Raw genomic sequence first — 22,892 nt, 5'->3', positions numbered from 1 at the left:
AACTCAGAAGTTTCAGTGTTATTTATATCAAATGCGCCATGGTACCTAAAGAATGTATTTCTGATAAAGGGACCCACTGTGTAATCTTTCTTCAGCTTGTACAGAAGTCCGTTAGATGTTGGATTTAAACTTTAAAGGAGCAGGACACCATGGTACACATGAGATAGGGTACCAATTGCTAACTGCCGGGATTAGTCAGAACAAGGGAAAGGGAGGGTACTAGCTGTTGCTGGTGGACCGATATGTGGGAGGAGGCAGCCAAGCATACTTATAGATCCTTATTCACAGAATGGGGAACAGGGTGTAATAACATGGCCCTTTTAAGGCCATGAGGCCATTTTGAGGTTTGGACTCCTTAGAGGAGGTGGGTGAAAGGAGGATTTTAGCAAAGCTAGCATGGCCAACATCTCTTATCCCTTACTTGACTGTTGAAGCTCTGAACAGCTCCTTTAGCAACAGACTGCATCTCCCACAGTGCAGGAAGGAGTGCAAACGGTATACTGGGCCATTCATCCCAACAGCTGTCAGAGTTTTCAATGGTAGCAAAATGTAACCATCTTGTCTGGCCAACTCTGTATCTTCCAATATTTATTTTTGCGTCAAACACATTGTGGCGCTCTCCATCTCAGCACAGCATTCTTTTCCCTTCAGTAACACACACCTGGGGACACGCTCTCTGTAAGCAAACCTCTTATATTTAATGCAGACAGTGTGCAATCAGTACGGACAGGCCCTGACAGGTATGCCGTGGCACAGTCAGCTGCACCCAAAAAAGACTTCACTCAATGACAGGAATAAAACAAAGTGTTTCTATCTTTCACCTACTTCTCTCTCTCCGTGTTTCACTTCAACAGTATTGGAGTGTTGAAAACAGCAACAGTAGTAAGTTATGAGCATCATATTCAATTCTACTTATAGCAGGCAAATAAACATGTACTTTAAACTAAAGTACATGCTGTGTTTTTGTTTTTTTAGTTCATCTGAAGTGTTTTTTTTCTTCTTTCTGCAAACGTCATACAAAATTTGCATTGGACGCCCCCGACCACTTAAACCTGATTCATACTCGGCGCGACCTCGCTCATACTAGCTGGTCGCAAATGGCGCAAACGGTCACGTGTCCCAAAATTCCGCCACGCCCCCCTTCGCAAGCTAGAAAATCCTCGCGCGGCCAAGGGCGCGCACACAACTTTTTTTCTGACTTCACGCGCGCTCAACCGGAAACTGCTGACCAAGAAAAAGAAAACATGAACACTGCAGAGACCGCGGTGACCGAGAGGATGCGCCTCTACAAACATCTGTACGACACGTCTATGAAGTTACACTGGGACAACGTTTGACAAAGTTCGTCTTGTTGCAAAGGACGAACATTCCACCTTCTCTTCTGTTTTTGCCGCAGCCGCTTAGCTCTGAGATACATATACAGTTCTACACCCAGAGTAAATTCATTCCGCATCAGATGTGCCAGCCTCTGCTGACGTGACACCACAGGTGGCATTGTGTATGCTTTCTTCGTATGCTTTTCTTCGTCCGGTTCTTCAGCTTGTTTCCTCAACAGTGATGCCCGCTGGTCTGGAGAGAACTGCAAACAGAACTGCGCCAACAGGACGAACTTTAAATAAATGACACTCGTTACTGCCCTCTACTGGTGTGAATTACAACACACATGACAGTTTGTCCAATAAACACATTTATTCTTTTAAAAGGTACAAAACACAGACAGGCTGCGCAATACATTGAGAAATAGATTAGAGAGACAAAGGCGACAACGAAATGTACTGTGTCAGGCACATGTTAAGGTGTGAACCAGTGGCCATGAGGCTGCTCAGTGATAAATAAAGCCAGTGCTTTCTAAGATATCAGTCTTTCACTTTCTGTTGCCAAAAAAGTCAACTAATACAACATAATTTTGCATTGGAAAAAGTGGTTTGGCTAATGCTCGGTGTGAACAGAAATAAAGTTCATCGTGGTATAAATACATTTTGCTGAAGACATTTACTGCAGTACTATTAACAACATAATTACATTCAAACTTATGATGACTACGAATGCCTCAAAGCAACTTAATTCAGCATGCTTCACATGCTAAAGTCGCAGCGTTAAAACCACCAGAATGAATCATCTATTTACAGTACTTTCAGTCCATGTAGACCCACACAGTCAGTCCACAGATTTACATATATTTTTGACCACTCTGTTGAACTCTTCTGGCTGATCAGCATACACATGGTGTGACGCATCATTTATTAGCTGCAAAATGGAACAGATAAGGAAATAAAGACAATAAAAACTGTTAATAATTATATACAGCCCTGCTTAGTACTGTCACTAACTTGAATTTTAGTCAAAGACACTAATTCAAAGCTCAACTGGACATTTCAGATTAACAGTTGGATGAATATGTTTTTGCCCCTACATGTAAAAGTTGTGTCTCCACTCACCATCACTTTGGTGTGGGCCTGGTTCCTAATCTCGGCCATTTTGTCCCCAGACGAGCTGCTCACCCAGGACCGAGCTCCATACAGCATTGTGACAGGCATGGAGGGAGGCAGCAGATTAACCCGCTGCAGCATGGGCCTCTTAGCCCAGCCCAGGGACTCCGACAAGGCCCGGAAACCCACCTCCCCACTGGTAGGGAGACAGAAAAGAGCAAAATGGGGAATTGAAAAATGTCCCCTTTTTCCATACTGTTGCCATAAATTAGATTCCAGAACATGTGGATTGTGGACATACCTTGGGGTTTGAGCATTGCAGTGGTAGATGTACTGCGTCATAGTGTCGTCGTCAAACAGATCCTCAAATTTCCTTTTGAAATCAGGACGGAATCTGTTCACCAAGCCCGGGCCTGAATCAATGACACACCGTGAGATGACGGGAGAACTTCACATGCGTCGCAGCACAACAGCAGATAAAGATTTCCACTTCTTACCCCATGGGCCTGCTGCTCTGATGACAGCCAACGGGTTGAAGAGGGAAAAAACCGCGGCGATAACTTTCACCCATCGGGGAGGAGATGGCCTCTTCGCCATCTCTGTGCCCTGACCCTCCTGGGCCTGTGCCTGAGGTCGCTCGGGGAAGCCCCAGGGGTCCACCAGGATAAGATGCGACACCCTGCCAGGATACGGCACAATAGAACAACGGCATAGTCAGTATGTCATAATAATGTCATACGCTTATGTGTGCCATACTATATTTTCTATCAATAGCAGCTTAAAAGCAGCAATAGCTTTCAAGTGTGGTCCCCCTCCAGGTTAAGTGGAATCATCTTGAAACACAAGCTGCTTTTTTAACATCTTTCAGACATTGGATTACATAGTGAGACACCATTGCTTATTTGCATTAAATCAAATGATGATATATCTGACGTGTCTTTGATCACGATTCTCCAAACGTTCATCGCTACAGTTGTGGCTTTTCACATCGCATACAGCAAACGTACCCATTGCGGATATATGAAAATAGATTTATGCAGCTTTACATGGTCATTTGAGGGAAAAATGTTTTGGGGGAATTAAACATGACAAAATGACTGACGCCACTCGAGCATCTTCGTGGTAGAATTAAGTTTCAGCCAGAAATGAGTTAGCTTAGCGTAGCTTAGCTTAGCATGGAGACTGGCTGACAGAAAGTAATAAAGTCCTCCTAAAAGCCTTTCTCAAGCTCACTAACTGAAACTTATATAACTGCATAATTACAATAGCTAGATAATTATCTTTAAATATAACCAGAAGACTATGTGTGCACATCAGCTCTATATTCACCACGCACACACGTTACACTAACTATTCCTTTAACAGTGAGTGTTTAATTGTGTTGCTAATGTTGGGCATGTTGTCATCAGATTTCCTATAAATAGAGTAAGACAAAAATATTATATCTAATAATTAATTTGCTGAGAAAAATTATCAGTAAGTATGTGAACTTCTAGGAGCATTTAATTTATGGGTATAATAAGAGTTAGGTGGTTTCAATCTATGGCAAGTCAGTGTGAGTGGGCCCTGTAGGACAGAACACAATCTGAGGATTTGTTGAAAAAAAAAACGTCTGAAAACCTGAGAGTTTTTCGGAAAACGTCAAACTGTCCATTAAAACTATTTATTTATCAACCTTTGCAGAAACTACAAACATCTAGAAAATCTTCAAATTTTTCTGTACATGGCTGAAGTTGCCCACATTTTTTTTCAATATTCTTTTGAAAAATATAAAAGTTTGAAAGACAAGTACGCCATGTGCATAATGCATTAAATCGTAATGGGTTAAAGAACAGGGATCCATCAAAGTCTGATTTTAACAACATGTTTGTGGTTTGCTGAAGCTCATCAGGGTGGAAAAGCTTGCAAAACCATTTCTATCGAGTCCAACAAGCCGCAATTATACAGACGGTTTACGAGTAGGACGAATTCAAGACCCCCATTACCTTCCCTTTGCAGTGGTAAACAACCAAAGACCAATCCCAGAGCAAGGCAGGGGACAGTCAAAGGAACCAAAAGTAACTTCTAAGCAACTAAAAGTGTCACATTTGCCAATAGAAATATTCATAAGCCCGTCGTCAGGAGAGCGCTGAACAACACAGGTGTACGTGAGAGGGCTGCAGAACCCTTCTTCTTCTTTCCAAAAAGAAAGTTGCCCTCCATATTTAGTGTAGCAAAGATCACGCGGAGAGTGTTGGGCTAAATTTTTTGTTGACGAGTGCGATCAAAAAAAGCAGGTTCCGGTATAAATCGTATGTGTTTGGAAAAGAAAAACACTGCAATCAAACTCAAGAACACCATTGTATCTGTGAAACGCGGTGGTGGCAGTATTATGGTGTGGGCCCGTTGTATTGCATCGGTTTCACTGAATCTCGCCAAAACAAAAATTCTGAAAAAAAAAATTTGTGTAATCTGTTAAATATCCTCTTTTCTACTTTTAGGCAAAAAAAACTTGTATAGGGTTCACAAACTTTAAGCACCGTTGTATGTGATTCAAGTGCAATCTTAGACTTTACTTGTGTTTTTATAAAGACTGACGAAGTTGATCATCGTCCAAATAAAACACTGAAACGCAGGTATTAAGTTCGGAGGCCCCTGTTTTCCATGTTGTTTTGGTTATTGTGTGGTTAATATCGGAACTGTATCATTACCTAGAGGGGTACTGGATGGCGTAAGAGGTAGCCAGGTAGCCACCAAGACTGTGTCCCAGCAGAATCATGTTCTCCAGACCTACAGATTGCCTCCATTGTTCGATGGAGTCCACAAACTGCTCCTCCGCCTTGGTAGCATCTGAGGGGAAGTGAGGCCGGGAACTTCTGCCAAAACCCAAGAGGTCAAAGGCGTAGATGGGTCGCGAGTGGCTCAGTGCATCCAGATTCCTGATCCACAATCCGACTCCTCCTCCGAAGCCGTGCACCATAACCAGGGGAGTCTTAGGTGCTAGAAGAAAAACAGGAAAAGTAAAGAGATAGATAAAACTTGTTTTACTGGTATTATGTATGCTATGGTATAATGGACACCCCACCCATAAAACAAGCAAAGGCTGGAGCAAGAATGAAAGGACTGAGTACGTTTTTCTGAAGATTTGCGAACCATCTTCTTGGTGAGGGTTAGAGTCCATATTCTGTCTTGGTTTGGAAGGGTCACGAACCTTGCCCACAGATCATTCTGAATGCCTGTTACGATAAGTAAAGGAGGAGTGAGCCACCATCCTAAATTAGTTCTCCGTGGTTATGTAATCACCCAGCGCCCTTTATGTGAACACGGTCTTACAGGCAAGAATCTTGGACTCTGTAGTCTTCAGCAGGGACATGGAGGTCGGACGCCAGGACGGCCACCAGCTCCAGACTGAACTTGACCTAAACAAATTAAAATGGAAAGGAAAGCATGTAAAGAATGGTAGACATGGTATATAGCGGAGGAAAAGTTCAGCACATGCTGAAACATTATACCAATCCTCGTGGCGCAACTCCAAGGTTAGAGGAAGTGTAGTCAATGTTATCATTATTTGCATGGAGCACACACAAAAGCTTCACAGCAAAGTCACATTTCAAAGCCATCATGCTGTAAATCCAAAACAAGGCCCCCCCAGCAGTGATGGAGCAGCTCATACAGACTGCGGTTACCTATGACCTCTTGTTAGTATTCATCACAGAACAATACAACAGGTGTCTTACCCAATTTTCTTAGTTTCCAACCTGAAACAAAGAGAGTGGGTAAGCGACGCCAAATTGGACTTATTCTTTGGTTCCTGAACCTGCCTACAGGTAGAAAATGGGCAGGTGTGACATTTCTACTTCCTCTGTCAACAACCAGGTAGCAAGCCGTCACCTGTTCACATATCAACAATGCACCTCAGTTTTGCTGAGTCACTAGTGCCGCTCACAGCTGATCCTCCATTATTCAGCAGATTGCAATTATGAAAAACATGTTTATCTAGATTAAGAAAATCTAGTTCAATCACTATTAACTACAGAATCCCTGTAGGGTACTGGTTATTTAACTGATTACACAATACAGAGTCAACGAATGTATGAAAAAAATGTACTCCTAATTACACACCGCTTGGGGGCAATGATTTTGCTGTCATAATACTATAACTTTTGATGACAACCTCTCTACGTGTTAAATACCTGGATTCATTTCCCGTGTGTAATACCTTGCGAGACAGTCAAAGGTAAAAGATTAGGATAAGAACACTCATGTTTTTGTTCAGCCCATAAAATAATTTCAAGTACAATGTCACATAACTACTATGATTATATTCTACACACACCCAACAAATGTCCTTATAGATCCATTTTTTTTTCTAATCGTTTTTTTTTAAATGAATTCATGGCTAAATTAATTAATGATGTAAGCAAACCCAAACTGTATCATATTTAGCTTAGTTACTCACTCTGTTTCACAGTCGTTCTGCATTGGAGCCGTGGTTGCTGCTGGATCCATTGGTTGACATATTCCGGTTACTACATTTAGTTGGAACAAGGTTTATGACACACTATCCTGTGCCTGCCTCGAAATTACATCAAGTCCTATAAGCTAGTTTCTCGTGTTTTGTAACCCGTGCATTCCTACGTCAGCTGATCGGATGCAAAGAACGTCTTTTGATAGGATGCGCCACCCGTACGTAAATATATATTGCCCCTTAAAATGTTCCTAGTGAGTTATACGTTTGAAATTCAAGCTAAATAGAAATTGGCACATTCATAAAAACTGTGCTTCATGAACTGGCGTCTTTCATATACCAAATACTTGAGGATAAAACTGACACGAGTGTACCTTGAAATATGGCCAGAGTTATCCCTCTGTCTCTCGTTTGCCCGTCTGTGATGTACAGTGTGAGCAGAGTGGGAGATGCCCAAGGTCTCCTATGTCGTCATTCGGAACTACTCGGAACATTTTCGGTGCAACACCAAGTTCGCTTCCGGTTAATGAGGACACGTCACTCATTCGACTAAGGAAAAGGACCAGTGCAGAGCTCGTTGTTTCCCTGATTTGTAACACAATCAAGAAAAATCATGTCGAACTCGGTCCTGTCTGTTATTTCCCGGTTTCTGGAGGAGTACACCTCAACAACGCCCAACAGGCTGAAGGTGGTGGACGCATATTTGCTGTACATCTTGTTAACAGGAGCGCTGCAGTTCCTGTACTGTCTCCTCGTCGGCACCTTCCCATTCAATAGCTTTCTGTCGGGCTTCATCTCATGCGTGGGCTCTTTCATTCTCGCAGGTAATGACTCAGTTAATTTTTACATGCCACGAATTACACTATCCTTCAGTTTTTAACGGCATTCTGTCAGTAAAAGGATTTGGGGTCTTTGAACGTGCGTGCAGACGCAGGCTAGCTAGCCAAGCTAAAACAAACGATGACGTGAGTTGCAAATATGTAAAAAAATTAAAATAAATAGAGCTGTTTTCTTTATACAGATAGTTAATTATTTTACAATGTTCAAAATGAGTGAACAGTTACCAATTTAGTCTTGCTGCTACTCTCATAGTTTTATACAAATGCAGTGCAGTTTTGATCAAGGCTAATGTGAAAGACACCCGAGTATCATGCACTTGGAACTGTATTGTGCAATTCGGTGTAATATCACTGTAAAAAAAAAAAACTACAACTTGTATAATGGATTTAACTTTTCTGAACAGAGTTACAGCAAACAAAAAACCAAAAACAGCATGGTAAAATTCTAACGATTGCATGTTTTATTGTGCATTAGTTCAGCGAACAACCTGCCAACTGCTAACACATTAGCATTTATTTCAATTAGAGTTCCCGCAGTGGATGAGGATGACAACCTCGTCTCTCAAAGGTCTTTGTGACCCCGGCAGATTATCTGTTAACTCTGACACGGACAGTAAACAGAGTGGAATGTAGTCTTTTGGCATGATCTAGTCATTGCATCACCAGAACCTAAAGAAAACAAAAATGCTGGATCAAGTCAAAGCTGTTGATGCAAGTCAGGTTTGATCGGTCCTGTACAATTAAAAATTGATCAGTATATTTCAAGTATGCATGTCATACTTGTATTATATAGATGATCAGTATTATTGATTTACAGGATCACCAACACACACACACACACCATAATGCTGTGCAATGTAGCTGTTTTACATGATAATGTTGGATTTTTCCTTAACCTCCCAGACATGGGCAATATAACAAAGCTTCTTTAAACTTGCATGTCAAATATATCATTTTAACTTTATTACATTTAAAACTGAGATTGTTATCGAGAGATGCATCATACAGATTTTTTTTCTGATGTTTGATTTACCACACATCCCTAATCACGTGCCAGTATCATTTTCTCCCCTTAGTCAGAGCAACAGCGTGATAGCTTCAGTTCAGTACTCACTGTCATGGGTGGGACGCCCAAGACACAAAGTTAGCATTTGTGTAAATCTGTAAAGTAATATTTTTCTCACTTTTTAAAATATTTTTGAGGAAGCAATAACTCATATATCAGCGTGTTCCCTGCAATGATGTATTTGTACCAAACTAAACTAAATTTGGCGACAGACTGCAACTCAATGGGAGGTGCAGCTGGCCACGGCAGTCCTTGTTTTGCTCTCTGGGAGAATCGGTGCGGCCTGGACAGACTGTCCAGCCAGAACCTGCAGCTGGCGGAGGTGGTTCCTGTGCAACTATGAGTCAAGCTGCTGAACAAGGATTATCGTCGCCAGCTGCTGTCCCAAGATTTTAGAGTTTGAGCGCATCTGCAGGAGGAGCACCTCACTGGACAGACAGCTGAGAATATAGTTATTTAGCTGGCACAAAGTACGGTAAAATGAAAATGTTTGCAGGAGAGCACTTTATGCTCACATGGAAACTGTACTAACATTATACAAGCAGTAATGTGAATTAAAGAAAATCATAATCCATCATATTTGTGATGGTTGATGTGCAAAACTAATGTCCAAACTTCTCAAATGATCTTGAAAATAATGTTCAGTTGATGTCTTTATGTGCTGAGGAAAAAGCTATAGTGAACCTTCTGTCTTTTTGTTTTCTTCCAGTGTGTCTTCGCATCCAGATCAACCCTCAGAACAAAGGAGATTTCTTGTCCATTTCCCCAGAGAGAGCCTTCGCCGACTTCCTGTTCGCTCACACTGTCCTCGATCTTGTGGTGATGAACTTCATCGGCTGAAACAGATGTGCGTCGAACTCTCATTGTTCCCCTCGTTTTCCAGAAGGTGTATATTTGACACGTGCTCTGTCTCGCTTTACGAGTTTCTATTTGTACTTTGCCACGGCAACAAGGTCATGTAACTGATGATTTGGTCCTCAGCTTTCAAACGCCATCAGTAGCCACCTCTCACGTGTTGGTCTACATGGTTTACTCTACAGTTGTCAGTTTCATGCTGCTTATTGTTTCCAGAAACGCTACCAACATCTCTGAAGACGACAAACTTAACAAGGATGCAGCTTAAATCTGTGATGTGTGTGTGGATATGGAGGCTTTGATGGAAAATAAATAGATGTACAGTAGTTACACCCTCGTTCTTTGGGCGTTCAGTCATTTTTACCATCGTTGCCAGATCATCACTTTTTCTTCCAAATAGAAACAAACTGCCTTTCTTAAGCCCTATTCGGACGGGACAAGAAATCCCTGTAATATTCATCTAACATGGGAGGAGTTGTTGGTTACGCACAACCGTCACATCCTGGATGCTTTGCACGTCTTCATTTCACTTCCGTAAACCCCATCTGTAAACAGACATGGCGCCGACCATGCGTGCTTGCAAGCATTGCTTCATCCAGAACCTCCATGTTTGCAAACAGACACCTAATTGTTTCTCTCTTTAAAAGGATGTGACGACATATTCCGTTCTTATTACCGAAGGTCGCATTCGCACGGGATTAGTATTACCTATGGTAGATACTCCGGACCGTTTCACAGGAGGTAGAATTCTCGGCAAAGTTTACCGACATACTCCGCTATCTTTACTGACATGGCGCGTTCGGACGGGACTAGATTTCCCGGTTATTATTACTTTACCCCAGGTCCCCCCATTAAACTAGTCCCGTCCGAATAGGGCTTAAGATGGTCGGCATGATGCCACATGTTGCTTTTGTTTTGTAAGAACACGTCACCATTGAAAATTTTGAGTTGCCTGCATATAGTCTCACAGCTCTGTTGCTTCGATGTCCAACATCAGTAACTCAGACACTGCTGCTTCCTTGTTCCCCTTCCAGATCACGCAGAGAGAAGCTACGAAAACTCCCCTTCAAGACATGATGCTGCCACAGTTTTTGGACAGCAAACTTCCACCACTGAATGAGATGCGTCGTCTTACGTTTGATGCAGTACAATTTTCTTACTGAGGAAAAAAAAGAAAAAAGGCTTTTTATTTTTTACGTTACCATTCGTAAAGCATTCCGTCTCTGCACTGACGAAGAAATAAAAACAGTTGTAATTGTGGCCTTTGTGAAAGTTCTTGAGTTAAAATCTGTTTCTTCATGAAGTTGTCTTAAGATTCAGGCAGAAGAAGTGACTTAATCATCGTCTTTGGACTATTACATGTAATGTGACGTGTGCAGATCCCAAATATTCAAAGACAGGATGTGAATCGAAAGAAATCTCATACATTTAGTTGGACATGCTTTATATGGAGTGAAAACACATCTGTTGGATAGTTATTTAACAGCTTTATATACTGTACACACATGCAGCAACGCTTTAATTGGGTGTGGTGGAGTTTTGTTTCGTTTTGTTGCTGGTTGTTGCAAAGAGAAATTTGTTTTTTAAGGTGAGTCCAGTGGGGAAATCTAATGTCCAGATGGGTTTAAAAAAAAAAAAAAAAAAAGGGCTCCATTACAGCAAGTTTAAGTACAGCAGCAGATGTGTATGACTGTTAAATGCCTCGGTTTTATTTCTCTGTGTACCTTTGTGTAGTTGAGCACGGCTCTGAAAAAGTGCAGCTCTCCTCACAAACATTTGGCGGTTAAAAATAACCAGATAGATGTTGAAAGTCTCCAAGATATTCAAGACATGTTCCCTGCAGCCGGCTCCAGTGGGGATCTTTGCCATCATTCAACAGAAAGTGGACTGCAGCCAAGTGTCCACTTGGCTTTTAAACCGTTGCAGTCTGGGTGCTATGTATCAAAAGGGCTACATCTCCCACCTGGTTCCCTCAATAATGGTGTCAAACTCCCAGCCGAGACTTGGCCACGATCATTTTTTGTCAAATTGAAAGTGCTGAGGCATAGATTGGAAAAAAAAAAAAAAAGTAGGAAATCTCTAAGTCTGAGCTGTATTATACAAGTGAGTGAAGTATCGCATGTTTGATGATGTCTCGTGGATTGACTACCTGGTGGTTTATAAATTAGTCATTACCACACAAAACGTAACGCTTATCAAATATGACACTTTGCAACTGATTAAACTAACATCCAAGCAGAAATGGCTGTATTTTAAGTTTAGGCCCATCTTAACCAGCTGCCACATACTGTCATAGCACATTAACTGTATGATGTACTTCTAATACTGTTTTGTTGGATGTCAGTATAATTAGAGATATTTGAATGTGGTACCTTTGCTTGTTAAAAGTACTGTTTCTGCTTTAGTTTTAGCTGCAGTCTTCCTGACCCTCCGGTAACCACAGCGACTGTATCATCGGTGGAGTCTAGTGCTTACAACTGCTGCTAAGACGGGGCTTGTTTCTATTGTCTGACAGAAAGTTGTGAATCAAATACTTTCTTCTAAATTCAGCTTTAAGCTAAATTAATAGTATGCATATCAGTGATTTTGAAGTGTAAAAGCAAAAGTAATCGGCAGAAGGCCCCGCGGCAAAATGTTGTTATAGATCAAAATATTACCATTAGATTTGATTAGATTATGCATACATTTATGTGCAGCACATGAGAAGATGAGAAGCAGAAAACATAAAGACACGATCTGCATGTAATTTGAATTTTAAGCAAAGAGCTGGTATTCCCACAAACCACAAAGTAATGAATGAATATTACAATTACAATAACAAAAACAGACATTAGGAGGCATTGTTGTACCATTTTGCATGAGCCACACAGGAGCAGGCTTGCTTAACACTACCCATGGCAGAGAAACCATTGGAACCAGACATTTTAATCAACATGCTCTGACGGACCAAGGCGAAGTTCAAGAAAAATGAAAAAAGAAATGGCGGTGGTTATGTAACAAAGACAAATTTGAAGCAGTCTTTCAGAAAGCTGAGATGAATTTAAGAGCATTAAGGTATGAATGTGAACGCAAGCGGCAGGGATGGAAAACTTTCGTGACAAACACTCCATTTCAGGATATCCAGAAAATGGATGACAGTGAAAGGCTTTGTGGCAAAAACAACAAACGAGGAACAGCTTTATCCTTTTTTTTTGTTCTTGATGTCAAACCCAGCTATTGTTTACTTATTTTTCCTGCCATAAGTCATTTTCATTCAACTGGGGTCAGTACTGATTGCTCCCCTGGTAATTCCTGCAGTTCCTCCACAGCATGTTCCTTCAGGGGGTCCAATCCAGTTCGAGAACCGCTACTCTGAGGTCTTCATTTCTCACATATCCCAGAATTTGAGAGATTCCTTCCAAAAGGGGAGCGTCTCAAACTCTTCTCTCTGGCAGCACTTACACACACCAAACTTTACAATCCCATTCCCATCAATATTCGGAATATATATATTTTTTTTTACAGAGGGGGAATTCTCATTTGTGAAGTGTCGAATATAGATTTCCAAAATCTTCTCTGAAAAAAACATGAACATGTTAATAACACATGCAACATGAACACTGAACCTGGCTTTATCCATTGTTCTGACTTGTTTTTCTTGGAAAACGTGTACAAATTTGCACATTTTTGGCTACGTAATACCTCATTTGCACATTCAAACATAACATTTCAGAACATCGTATGATAAAAAAAACAAGTTGTCTTAATGTGACTCATAAAGTGGGAAAGTGTTCAGGGTGACGCGTATTATATTTCATTTTCCGCCTATTCCTCTTCCTCATCTCGCTGGCATTTACATGGTTAACATCTGGAACATCTGGACCTAACTTATGATCACGTGACCGAGGGGAATTGCGGAACTTAAGGTCTGTGTTTGCGCTGGGCAGAGAAGCCAACTTGATAAACCTCAAACCTGAAGTTGAAATATGTACCAGCTGCTTGTACTCACCCTCAGCCTGTTACCATGGATCCCAGGTAGGACTACTGAGATTTTCCAAAAAGCATTTGCAGCTGCAGATAATTCATGAAAAAAAAAACAGATGATTAATGTCTTTGCTGCCGCCTCTTCACGTTATTGTAGTGCTTTTGGCAAGTTCTGTCGCTATAATGTAAGATGCTCTTTATGCCTCACTTCACTTTACTATTCCATTATTTTGCCGTATTAATCATTTGGCGAAGACAGACTTGAAAGGTTGTTAAAGCTGTTGTTTTCTGCAGGAGCCAGAGAGGGATTTCGTGTTGTTGTTGGGTTTTTTTTTTTCATTAAACCTTCCAAGCTTTCATTCTTTTTGCCCCCTGGCAACAGTGTGTTTAATGTTTATTCTGTCAGGTCTTTGAAATCCTGTGTGTTATAGAAGGATAATCCAATTTTGGAATAGGAAGCGCTGAAAGGGAAGTTTAAAAAAGGAACTGTGTTGTGTAACAAATAAAACTGAAATGATAAATGCGGTCAAGGCCACTTGCCTGATTCCTCAAAGTAGATAACAAAATGTCCTAAGAAAATAGCTCTTCCATTCAGACTGCGGTGACTTCAGAATTCAAACTAGTGCTCAATATTCATCACCTCCTCTTTCTACCAGGCTTCCTCTGTAAAGTAACCACAGAGGAAGAGTTTACGGTCCTCGAGGGTCAATCCCTCCGAATCCCTTGTCACTACGACCCTCAGTACGCCAGCTATGTGAAATACTGGTGTCAAGGGAGGACAAAGGAGTTCTGCACCAGCTTAGCTCGGACCGACGACCACCACATAATCAATCCGGCCGAGGAGAAAGTGAGCATCTTTGACGACCCAATCCAGATGGTGTTCACCGTGACCATGAACAACCTGAAAGAGAGCGATTCGGCGTGGTACGTATGTGGCATAGAGATAGGTGGGTTGTGGAATGCTGACGATACCGCCTTCACAAACATTAAAGTCGTTCATGGTGAGTAACAAAAGGTATTTTTAGCAGATAATCCCATTTTGAAATGCAGGTAAAAGGGATTTACTTTGCCTTTTTGGGATGACTTCTGCAGGTATGTCGGCTGTGAACAGCAGACTGAGTGGAGAGGAGGGAAGCAGTGTCACAGTCGAATGCCTCTACAGTGAAAGATACAGGTATTTGAATTCCCTTTTGATCATGATTTCATTATTGTGCTTGTTTCCTATTGTACAGTCACACCAGCTGTTCAAACAGCCTTGATTGGCAAACTTCAGAGGACAGAGTTACCTGTATTTGCTGGAAATCTTTTATTTGAAGTTACACAACGGCAGATGGTCAGCATTCACACACTCCCCTGTGTCTCCCTGCCAACAGAGAAAGTGAGAAGAAGTGGTGTCGGAGTGGAGACTGGAGATCCTGCCTGTCGACAGGTTCTGACGGGAGCTACGAGGACGCCTCAGTGGCCATCAGAGATGACAGATCTGGGGCTTTCACTGTAACCTTTAGGAAGCTGCAGATGAAAGATACTGCCTGGTACTGGTGCTCTGCGGGGCAGCAGAAGATATCTGTTCATGTGCTGGTCACGCCGCGACCAACTACTGCCAGTAGGTTGACAATTCAGTTCAGTTTTATTTATATAGCGCCAAATTACAACAAATGTCATCTCAAGGCACTTCAATGATACAGTCCAATTCAAGCCAACTGGAGTTCAATTCGTTGTAATCACAATCCAATCAAATCCAATCAATTTAATTCAAAATTAGTCAAATTCAGACATACAGAGCCAATTCAAAAACAATTACCTAGCTAAGGAAACCAACAGATTGCACTGAAACTTCTCTTCAGTCCAATCTCCTGTCCTGAGGATCGTGCATGAGGCGACTGTGGAGAGAAAAAACTCCCTTTTAACAGGAAGAAACCTCTGGTAGAACCAGACTCAGGAAGGGCGGCCATCCGCCTCGACCAGCTGGGGTTTGAGAAGACAGAAAAGAGGGGACAACAAACACTGTAACACCATTCAGACAGGGAAACACAAGTTAATGACAGCAATAATGCCAAATGTACATAATGTCATTTGAGAGATTAAACAGGGGAAAAAGAGAGCAAAGTGAGGAAAGGTGTGACATAAGAGGCCCCCCAGCAGGCCTACAGCAGCTTAACTATGGGATTTTTCAGGATCGACAAATAAGTTCTATAACTATAAAAAAAAATCATTATAAAACATCAAACATTATAATAACCGTAAAATGTGGACCTAGACAGCAACAGTAATTAGACTGTAACAACACAATGAAAGAAAATGTGCAAATGAGCTGTAATTTAGATATTTTTACTTCCATATCCTCCTTGTCACATTATTTTACACTTTTATCAGAAAGACATCATATAAGAAAGTGAAATATATCTCTTATCCTAAATGACCATGTTTACACTTGACATTTTGTCTATCAGTGAGATAATATATTGGTCCCCAAACTGCACTGTGTTAGTCAGAGTTATCATGGACGTTTTTAATAACGTCCCTTAGGAAAATGATTTTGTTATTTTTCTGCTGATAATGTTGGACAATAAGCATGACAAAGCACTCTATCATAAACATCGAACACAGTTCAACAACGTAAAGATTGTGTATCCCAAAGGAAGAAAAGATAATAGTTACATGACATCATTTGACATAATACATTGAACTAGTGCATTCCAAGCTCATCACCAAACCCAGAATGAATGCCAAACCTTTACCTTAACTCTAACCTTAAGGTAGTTCTAAACCAAAATGTAAAACCAGGGTTTGACCCTCAAAATAGATTAATTAATTAATCTAATTTAAGAAAAAAAAAAAAAGTTCCCACAATTCTATCAGTCCCTGGATGTACAGAAGACTTTTGGTAAAAGACTATACCCACACACACCAACAATGTTTAATATTTCATGTTTTATTTTCACAAAAATGACAGGAATCTCTATATAATGATACTTAAATGCAAGGCAAGGCAAGGCAAGGCAAGGCAAGGCAAGGCAAGGCAAGGCAAGGCAAGGCAAGGCAATTTTATTTGTATAGCACAATTCAACAATAAGACGATTCAAAGAACATTAAAACAGTAGAAATAAAAAGCACGATTTAAATTTTAAACAAAAACAAAGAAATAAGAACTATAGATAAAATCAGATAAAACCAGTGGTTAAAATATGAATATGTTTTGAAATTCAAGCTTCAGATTTGGAGCTTTATTCAAATGCAGCTGAAAATAGGTGTGTCTTCAACCTGGACTTAAATACACTGAGTGTTTCAGCTGATCTGAGGCTTTCTGGGAGTTTTTTCCAGACATGTTGAACATAGAAGCTGAATGCAGCTTCTCATGTCTGGTTCTGACTCTGGGAACTGATAGAAGACCGGATCCACATGAATCTGAGGGGTCTGGAAGGTTCATACTGGGTCAGGAGGTCACTGATGTATTTTAGTGTTAGACCATTCAGAGCTTTATAGACCAGCATCAGAACTTTAAAGTCTATCCTCTGATGGACAGGCAGCCAGTGTAAAGACCTCAGAGCTGGACTGATGTGGTCCACTTTTTTGGTCTTAGTGAGGACTCGAGCAGCAGAGTTCTGAATGAGCTGCAGTTGTCTAACTGACTTTTTAGGTAGACCTGTAAAGATGCTGTTACAGTAATCAAGCCTACTAAAGATGAATGCATGGACTAGTTTTTCCAGGTCCTGCTGAGACATCAGATCTTTTAACCTTGATATATTCTTAAGGTGATAGTAGGCTGACTTTGTTATTGCCTTAATGTGTTTATTTTCCAAATTTAGGTCTGAGTCCATCACTACACCGAGATTTCTGGCCTGGTTGGTAGTTTTTAGGTGTATAGATTGAAGCTCTATGGGGACCTGTAATCGTTTCTCTTTGGCTCAAAAGACGTTTACCTCAGTTTTGTATTTGTTCAGCTGGAGAAAGTTGTGGCACATCCAGTCATTAATCTCCTCAATGCATTTACTAAGAGCCTGTACAGGGCCTCGGTCTCCTGGTGACATTATAATGTATATCTGTGTGTCATCTGCATAGCTATGGTAGTTTATTTTGTTGTTTTTTTATAATCTGTGCCAGTGGGAACATGTCGATGTTACATAGAAGAGGTCCCAGGATGGAACCTTGGGGAACTCCACATGTGATTGTTGTCTGCTCAGACGTAAAGTTACCTATTGACACAAAGTAGTTCCTGTATGTTTTGAACCAGTTTAGTACAGTTCCGGAAAGACCTGCCCAGTTCTCCAGTCGTTTGAGTAATAAAGTGTGGTCAGCTGTATCAAATGCAGCACTGAGATCTAGTAAAACTAAGACTGACATTTTTCCACCGTCTGTATTCAGACATATGTCATTAAACACTTTGGTAATTTAAGACCTCTCTGCTACGAACAGCAGATGGTGCTGTCCATCATGTGCACAGTCTATGATCTTTACTTAGCACGTTGTTGTTTGCTACTGAGTTAAGGTTTAAAATACTGTATATTTGACTTTTAACAGGTTTGATGTCCACTATTTCAATATCACAGTTTAACACGTCTCAAATTTTACATTCCATGTAAACTGTACAAAATGAAAATTTTACAAAAGTAATACAAAAAGTCAGAGGTTACCGAAGGGTGATAGAAGCTCTACTTATCTGCACAACATTTTGTTGCCACCTTTTCTCGTAGTTGTGAAAATGGCGTGGATTGATGGGCCGACTGAACTGGTGAGTCATTTCAACGAGCTGACCAATATTGTTATTCATGCAGTCTCCCTAATCGTCTGATTGAAAAAAAAACTGTGCAGCCTTGAAATGTACATTTTAGTTCTTCTAAACCAACTTGCCACTTAAAACTTCTAAATGTCACTGAAAAGTGTTAAAATTGGGCATTGTAGGTGTACAAAGGAAGCACCATTCTGTAATTGCAAGGCCAATAGAAGCTGTCATTTTGCGGCTGCAGAAATGACAAGAAGCAGCTTTGTACATCAATATGCATTTAGTTTGCATAGCAGGGGGCTCCCGGGTCTGCAACTATGCGGGGTATCGATTATTACATCTCACCTATCAATAATATTGATGGTATGAACTCTGTATATTGTACTGTGTATTGTCAGCTCAATCTTTAATGCCTCATTTACAGCAGCAGTATCTGTGACATCCCCACCAACATCAAATCAGACTCTTGCACACTTGCTTCCACCAAAACCCATCACTAAGGAGTTGTGGAATAGTCACGGGTAAGTTTGAGGTATTTCATCTGTTCAGTTTAAATGAATGTGGGCTGCCTTCAGACTGCTCCCTGTCTGTGTTCCAGCCTCATGCTCGCGTCTGTGGTGGTGTGTTCGTCGCTCTTGTTCCTTGTGGCCATGGTCCTCTTGGCAAAAAAGTTGTGGAAACAGCACAGTAAGGACACTTGTCGTTTTGAAAGATGCTTTACCACACTACTAATCATGTGAAATGCAGAAGACAACCTTTGATAATTACTACTCGTGGCTTGAATATGCCCTCTATCCGTTTCCAGAGAAGGATCCTCTGCTTAGAGAAATTGGGGACGTGAAAGCTCAATTCACCGTAAGTCCCCACTGCAGAATCTGTCGCTCCTGTTAGATGCCGCTTAAAAACACCTTCATCGAGCATGTTCTTCAGTGAGCATGGTACTCATTTGACTTTTTGTCCCTTGCAGGGTTATTCAAAAGATTCAAGTGACCTTCAAAATGCATCTGTTGTTTTCCTTAACAAGAATTCCCAGGATGTACACATGTACGAAGATCAGTGTAGCGTTTCCTGTAACTCTTTGTAACTGAATGTCATTTTTGTGCTAATCTATTGCACAGAGCATGCAATAGATAGTTGTTTGGGTTCTTTTTATATCATCTTCCCTGACACACATGATGGTAACAGTGTTACCATAAACTCCATAAACAGCTGGTAGATTCTGAAGAGCCCATAAAAGTATATACAGAATAAGTTTTGTGAGACTGTTTTTCCCCAGGAAGAGAAGGGGAGATAAGAGCTACTTACTTATGTATGGTCTGTCTGACGTGTCGCTTTTGTGTGCATTGTGGTTTTGTATTCACTGAAGCCATTGATGCACACACAGCATTGCTTGCTTGATTCAAGTTTTTGACTCAATAAAGTACTCCACAAAAACAATCTGTTTGTAATTCATTATCTCTCCAATAGAAATGAAAGAGCACCACTTTATATCATGGGGCTTCTGATAGAGGGAACATAAAGACAATAGCAGTGTGGCAATGGCTGTTTCTCAAAAAGTAAGAAGAAAAAAAAGAGTGTTGACTTGCTGTCTGTTTCCTCTTTGAGTCAGCAAGAATAAACTCACTACTGGACAGTGTCTTCACAGATATATGATATCCCAGATCTTTCTGGGGATTAAGGTAACTCCTGAAGAAGAGCTCTGCTTTTTCCCCTTGTGGATGTCCACCACAGTTGGTGGTCTTGAGGCTAGTTTCTGAGGTTAGTACATTACAACCACTGGGAACATAAGCTGCACTGACACCCTGCGTCAACACAACACAGCCCGCTTTATTCACTTCAGACCCGCAAATGAAAATCTATCCGTTTTACATTTCTTTTTTTGCAAATTTCTTTTGAAAGATTTTGTGAATGGAGATCAGTCTAACATTTGCTGTTGTTACTGTAAACTTGCTAGCCAGTCACACACAGGTGTATTAAATAACATTTAGAAGACATTCTCAAGTGCAGTGCCTTCCATAATGTCTGGGACAACAAGCCCCCCACTGCTCCTCAGGGTAAAAATCTAAATTAAACAATTTAGACGTGATAAAAGTGCACATTCCACACTTTAATTTAAAGTCATTTTCATTCATTTCAGTTCAACCATGTACATTTTGTACATAGTTCCCCTTATGTCAGAGAACAGAGTAATGGTAGGTACATTAAAGTAGTCATGTTTAGCAATTTGCTGCACATCCCTTACATGCATTGAAAGCTTGAAGTCAGCGATAGATGACATCACCAGGAGCTGAGTGTCTTCTCTGGAGATGCTCTGCCAAACCTCTACTGCAACCACCTACAACTCCTGCTTGATCCGAGAGCTTGCCCCTTTAAGTTTTTTCTTCAGTATACACATACAAGGTATGCTCAATTGGGCTGGTGTGGTCATTCAATAATTTGGATGACCACTAATATTTTGGGAAACTTTCGTGTTGCCTTAACAGTACGTTGGGGATTATTATCTTTGGGTTTGGAGGCATTTTTCTGAAACCTGAGCAGATAACTCCTTTAAAATTCATTGTGCTGCTGCCATCAGCAGTTACATCATCAGTGAATACATGCCCAGGACATAACACTCCCACCACCATGTTTAACAGAGCTGCAATGCTTTGGATCTTGGGCAGTCCTTTTTCGTTTCCACACTTTTTTCGTGCCATCGCTCTGATACAGGTTAATCTTGGTTTTGTCTGTCCATAACACCTCTTTCCAGAATTCTGCAGGCTCCTTTAAGGACTTTTTGCAAACTGTAATTCAGAAGAGTGATCAAGAGAGCTTCATACATCTTCACCACTGTGTCTCACCAGCAAATTGTGCCAATTGTTACTTATGGTATTGCCTTAAAAGAGGGCCCCTCCGAACCAAAAGGCGTTTTCCATTTCATATTATGAAAAATAAATACCAGTGGGTTTCATTTCTGTATGTCCCCCTGCACCCTCTTTGTTGGGATCCCATTACAAAGCAAAGTCTGTAGGCTGAGAGGCGGCAGGCGGGGGCCAGCCATGAGCATGAGAAGTGGGTTGCACATTGAAAGCTGCCATCTTTTGGTATTCACTCATTTAATTCAGAAATGTGATAAGGCTTTAAAAAGGAAAGAGCAAAACCTTGGGGAGATGACAGTTAAACATTGTAGATGCTCTTCTTTTGGCCTTTTTGGTGGAGCTCATGTCATACAAATTATCTTAATTAAATGAACAGCTGAGAATGTAGTCAAGAATTAATGAACCCTTTCGATCAAATGACTGATGCTCATATGCAATATGAGCATAAACAGTTTGATATTGGGTATATGGTAGCAGAAATTTGTCAGCTCCAAACTACAATTGCTGCTTGAAAGAAATAACGGAAGGTGAAAAGCCTTTCAGATCCCACGGGACTGGGATGTGAGCTGTATTTCCACTTTTTCTGTCGCTACTATACTTGTCTGTGGTGTCTATTTGATAACATCAAAATTAATGATCCAAATTTCCGGCTTGAACAAAGTGAGACGGAGAACTTGCAGAGAATAATGCAGAGGCTATAGTTGTTTTTTGGACAAAAGAAACAAGATAGGTCAGAATAAATTGAAAGTTCACCAATTAACTCAGAAAGAATCGGCTCCAAATTTTATGCTCCAACTATTCTCAGGCTGAATAGAGAGCAGTGTGCTGGAATTGTATGAAATGAAAAGGCTAATGAGACTGCCAACACAGATGTGGAGCCAACTAGGTACTGTAAAGATTTAATTAAGTGTTTGGTTCACCTTCATGTGAGAAAAAATCGATATAAAAAATCTGTTATAGCCCTAAGTTATACTGATCCAATACTGATGACGTCCTCTGTATTCTGCCACTTACACCAAAGTACCCACAACTACTGAGTGCAAACTTGCTGTAACTGTGATACCTCCATTTAAAAAGTGGGATCTCATGTGTATAGATGGCAACAAAGGAACAAAAGAATACATTTACTTAACTCTTGGTTGGAATTATACATATCTATGTTAGAGCAAATGTGCACCCTCATAAAATGCAGCATATTTCAATCTGCTGTGCACTTATGTGATTTCAATAAATTCTGACCTGAAATTTAACTGTTTTGAAAAGAGTATCCCGCTGTCTGCACAATTGGTTGCATTTGCATAGAATTTCGCTGGTGGCGTACATTGACTGGGAGAGGTATTCATGGGTTTGGGAGGAAGCAGTGATTGAATTCATTTTGTGTCAGCGCCGAGCAGAAGAATACTGGGTTTCACTTGTGTAGCCCACTGATACCACAAATGGGTTTTTAAGAGTTTTGAGTCAGTGGACACGGCATTGCGACGGGTGTTAAAATGTGTGTTGGAAAATGTGTGTTGGAAAATGAAAGACATGTTAAGGATCTGGAGTGAGACTGCGTTGTTTTGATTCTCAGCCAGGCTCCCCCCCTGTAAAATAGGTTTGATAAGACAAACTAAGACAAACAAGATTAAACGGACTTGCAATTGGATCTGGAACACTTTCATGTTCAATTAGATTTCATTTTGTTTCGTTCTAATTAAAACGCTGCTGTGCGTGCA

General features: G+C 40.8%; 3 protein-coding genes across 6 annotated transcripts; 2 read left to right on the top strand and 1 right to left on the bottom strand.

Moving 5' to 3' along the window:
• Positions 1-1,670: 1,670 nt before the first annotated feature.
• On the bottom strand, positions 1,671-7,053 carry abhd4 (abhydrolase domain containing 4, N-acyl phospholipase B). Of its 2 annotated transcripts, XM_075483804.1 has the most exons (9): positions 6,868-7,053; positions 6,146-6,166; positions 5,742-5,827; positions 5,540-5,644; positions 5,120-5,408; positions 2,927-3,108; positions 2,731-2,842; positions 2,439-2,625; positions 1,671-2,247 (listed from the first exon to the last, which is right to left on the bottom strand). In XM_075483804.1, exons 1-9 carry the CDS (start codon positions 6,915-6,917, stop codon positions 2,158-2,160), a joined length of 1,122 nt encoding a protein of 373 aa, XP_075339919.1. In that variant the 5' UTR covers positions 6,918-7,053; the 3' UTR covers positions 1,671-2,157. The 2 variants fall into 2 exon arrangements, with proteins under 2 accessions (XP_075339919.1, XP_075339920.1); XM_075483805.1 differs by lacking the exon at positions 6,146-6,166.
• A 331-nt stretch (positions 7,054-7,384) lies between these two features.
• dad1 (defender against cell death 1) lies at positions 7,385-10,896 on the top strand. 2 transcript variants are annotated; one of them, XM_075483807.1, is made up of 3 exons: positions 7,385-7,700; positions 9,491-9,628; positions 10,671-10,896. In XM_075483807.1, exons 1-2 carry the CDS (start codon positions 7,490-7,492, stop codon positions 9,619-9,621), a joined length of 342 nt encoding a protein of 113 aa, XP_075339922.1. In that variant the 5' UTR covers positions 7,385-7,489; the 3' UTR covers positions 9,622-9,628; positions 10,671-10,896. The 2 variants fall into 2 exon arrangements, with proteins under 2 accessions (XP_075339922.1, XP_075339921.1); XM_075483806.1 differs by having other exon boundaries at positions 9,491-9,667.
• A 2,603-nt stretch (positions 10,897-13,499) lies between these two features.
• pigr (polymeric immunoglobulin receptor) lies at positions 13,500-19,742 on the top strand. 2 transcript variants are annotated; one of them, XM_075483803.1, is made up of 8 exons: positions 13,500-13,650; positions 14,256-14,600; positions 14,692-14,773; positions 14,973-15,202; positions 18,747-18,840; positions 18,918-19,006; positions 19,125-19,174; positions 19,287-19,742. In XM_075483803.1, exons 1-8 carry the CDS (start codon positions 13,602-13,604, stop codon positions 19,401-19,403), a joined length of 1,056 nt encoding a protein of 351 aa, XP_075339918.1. In that variant the 5' UTR covers positions 13,500-13,601; the 3' UTR covers positions 19,404-19,742. The 2 variants fall into 2 exon arrangements, with proteins under 2 accessions (XP_075339918.1, XP_075339917.1); XM_075483802.1 differs by having other exon boundaries at positions 13,503-13,650; positions 18,744-18,840.
• The last annotated feature ends 3,150 nt before the right edge of the window (positions 19,743-22,892 follow it).

This window comes from Odontesthes bonariensis, chromosome 14 (genome assembly GCF_027942865.1).
Source record: "Odontesthes bonariensis isolate fOdoBon6 chromosome 14, fOdoBon6.hap1, whole genome shotgun sequence".
Lineage (NCBI taxonomy): Eukaryota > Metazoa > Chordata > Actinopteri > Atheriniformes > Atherinopsidae > Odontesthes > Odontesthes bonariensis.
This window is presented reverse-complemented; position numbering and strand designations above follow the sequence as displayed.

Excerpts from the sequence above, each read along its gene's own strand:
- abhd4 (XM_075483804.1), bottom strand. The coding sequence starts at position 6,917 with ATGGATCCAGCAGCAACCACGGCTCCAATGCAGAACGACTGTGAAACA. Across the intron at positions 5,409-5,539 it reads TCGCAAATCTTCAGAAAAAC|CACCTAAGACTCCCCTGGTT; the intron begins GTACTCAGTCCT and ends TTTTTCTTCTAG. Across the intron at positions 2,626-2,730 it reads TGCAATGCTCAAACCCCAAG|TGGGGAGGTGGGTTTCCGGG; the intron begins GTATGTCCACAA and ends TCTCCCTACCAG.
- pigr (XM_075483802.1), top strand. The coding sequence starts at position 13,602 with ATGTACCAGCTGCTTGTACTCACCCTCAGCCTGTTACCATGGATCCCA. Across the intron at positions 14,774-14,972 it reads CTCTACAGTGAAAGATACAG|AGAAAGTGAGAAGAAGTGGT; the intron begins GTATTTGAATTC and ends CCCTGCCAACAG. Across the intron at positions 19,175-19,286 it reads ACGTGAAAGCTCAATTCACC|GGTTATTCAAAAGATTCAAG; the intron begins GTAAGTCCCCAC and ends TGTCCCTTGCAG.
- dad1 (XM_075483807.1), top strand. The coding sequence starts at position 7,490 with ATGTCGAACTCGGTCCTGTCTGTTATTTCCCGGTTTCTGGAGGAGTAC. Across the intron at positions 7,701-9,490 it reads GGGCTCTTTCATTCTCGCAG|TGTGTCTTCGCATCCAGATC; the intron begins GTAATGACTCAG and ends GTTTTCTTCCAG.